At 34.7% G+C, this 2,531-nt stretch overlaps 1 protein-coding gene across 1 annotated transcript; it reads right to left on the reverse strand.

Moving 5' to 3' along the window:
• Positions 1-360: 360 nt before the first annotated feature.
• LOC100958501 (high mobility group protein B1-like) lies at positions 361-931 on the reverse strand. Its single transcript, XM_023514246.1, has 2 exons — positions 847-931; positions 361-773 (listed from the first exon to the last, which is right to left on the reverse strand). Exons 1-2 carry the CDS (start codon positions 929-931, stop codon positions 361-363), a joined length of 498 nt encoding a protein of 165 aa, XP_023370014.1.
• Positions 932-2,531: the final 1,600 nt, after the last annotated feature.

Consider the following 2,531-nt stretch of genomic DNA (forward strand, 5'->3'; position numbering starts at 1 on the left):
AGTTAACAGAACAACAATTATTTCGTATAAGCTGCATCAGAGACAACTGAAGATGAAAAACTACCATCCCCATATATACCTAATTTGTGCTGTGCACCAGCAAGAACCTGCTTTAAATTTCCATGCCAGTTTACAATCCCCATATGTACCAGGCAAGGTTAGTGGCTATTGAAAATACCACCAGGACAGGACTATCTAAAGACACATTTGGTAGTGTGTTAACTATACAAAAAAAGACACTGTACAGTTTAAAAACAAATCTTACACAGCCTTACATTTCAATTTTTTTCTTTAAAAGGAGTTGTGTACAGGGGGGTTAAAAGCTTGATAGACAAGAAAAAAATCTGCGCTAAAACCACCTTATTCATCATCATCTTCTTCATCTTCCTTCTCCTCTTCATCTTCCTCATCTTCCTCCTCTTCCTTCTTTTTCTTGCTTTTTTCAGCCTTGATGACTCCCTTTTTCACTGCATCAGGCTTTCCTTTAGCTCGGTATGCAGCAATATCCTTTTCATATTTTTCCTTCAGCTTTGCAGCCGTCTTTTCATGAGGCTGCTTGTCATCTGCAGCAGTGTTATTCCACATCTCTCCCAGCTTCTTTGCAACATCACCGATTGATAGGCTGGGATGTTCTCCTTTGATTTTGGGGCGATACTCAGAACAGAACAAGAAAAAGGCCGAAGGAGGCCTCTTGGGTGCATTGGGATCCCTGAACTTCTTTTTTGTTTCCCCTTTAGGAGGGATATAGGTTTTCATTTCTCTTTCATAACGGCCTTGTCTGCCTTTGCCATATCTTCAAATTTTCCTTTCTCTTTAGCAGACATGGTCTTCCTTCTCTCTGAGCACTTCTTAGAAAACTCTGAGAAGTTGACTGAAGCATTTGGGTGCTTCTTCTTGTGCTCCTCCCGACTAGTTTGCACAAAGAATGCATATGATGACATTTTGCCTCTCGGCTTCTTCGGATCTCCTTTGCCCACGTTTAGTTATTTTTCCTCAGCGAGGCACAGAGTCGCCCAGTGCCCATCCGACCATCACTTGCCCCGGCGCTATCTCCTCTATTTCTTATTGTATGTTCTTTTTTCTCTTATCTTCTTTTGGATTAATAATACACTTTATTTCTTACCCACTATATTCATTTGTTACTTGTGTATTCTGTTATTAATCTTTTAGTGATGATGGCAAAGATTGCAATATACATTAGTACAACCTAGTGAAAATTATTACTATTACTCTTTCCATACAAATGCTAGAACTTTGGAATATATTACATTTATTTATCTCTTCATTGCTTTTTCATTTTTGTGTTTACATCTGGAATATTGTTTCCTAGTTGAATAACTTCCTTTACTATTTGCTTTAGTAAAAGTCTTCTGATGGCAAAATCTCTCAATTTTTGTTTTGCTGAGAAAATATGGTCATTAATGATCAGAAAGCCTTTCTTAAAACTTTAATTTCACTATTTTACTTTCACCATTGATATATAGTATATATGTTGTATTATGCTTTATTATGTTTTATTTATATTAACTACTAAGGAATAATTAGACACTTTCTTTCAGCACTTTCCATTTCCTACCAGCTTCCATAATTTGTGTTGAGAAGTCAACTGTGAGCTTGTTATTTACATGTAATGTCTTTTTCTTTATGGATGCTTTTAAGATTTTTATCTTCATATTTAGTCTCAAACAATTTAACCATAATATCCCTTGGTCTGATTTTCTTTATATTCATTTGGCTTGGAGTTCACTGGAGTTCTTGAATTTGTGGGTCATTGTCTTTCATAGTTTTTTGAATATTCTCATCTATTAGTTCTTCAAATAATGCCTTTACCTCATTCTCTCTCTCCTTTCCTTAAGGGACTGTAGTTGCATATATCCTGGGGCTTTGGAAATTGTCCTACATATCTCTTATGTTCCTTTTCATATTCTCAATTATTTTTCTCTTTATGCTTCAATTAGGATAGTTTCTATTCTCCTATGTCATTCAGTTTACAAATCCTGCTATGTTCAACATATGAAGTTAAATAAAGCTGTTCAATCAACTTTAGATACAGAAATTTCATATTTAGAATGCCCATGTATTTTATTTTATAGATTCAAAATTCTCTTATAAAATTTTCCTCCTTTTCTTCTTTATTTATTCTTCTTTTTGCCTATGTCATTGAAACTATTAGTCTTTGCTAAATTTAGAGTTCATATCTGCTAACTCTAAGATATGGATTCCTTTCCAGTGATATTTCTTGTATTTTTATTATACTCTTAATTTTTAGTCTCATGATCCTATCTTTTAACAGGCCTAGTAACTTTAAATCTAAGGACATATGTTTTGCATGAAGATACCACAGAGGTCATCAATGAGCTCCTTCAAAGTTGTTCTCCTCAGCTAGGCAGTTATGAAAACATATTAACTTCAGAATGAACTTATTTCAGTCTAATTTTGGTTCACTTCTTTGCATGGTACACCTTTCTAAGACATTCAGATGTAAGACCAGTGTGTTACCAGAGCCCATTTACTCACAAAATGTAAGGTCT

Source organism: Otolemur garnettii, unplaced genomic scaffold, assembly GCF_000181295.1.
Source record: "Otolemur garnettii isolate 467f Iridium unplaced genomic scaffold, OtoGar3 scaffold00050, whole genome shotgun sequence".
Lineage (NCBI taxonomy): Eukaryota > Metazoa > Chordata > Mammalia > Primates > Galagidae > Otolemur > Otolemur garnettii.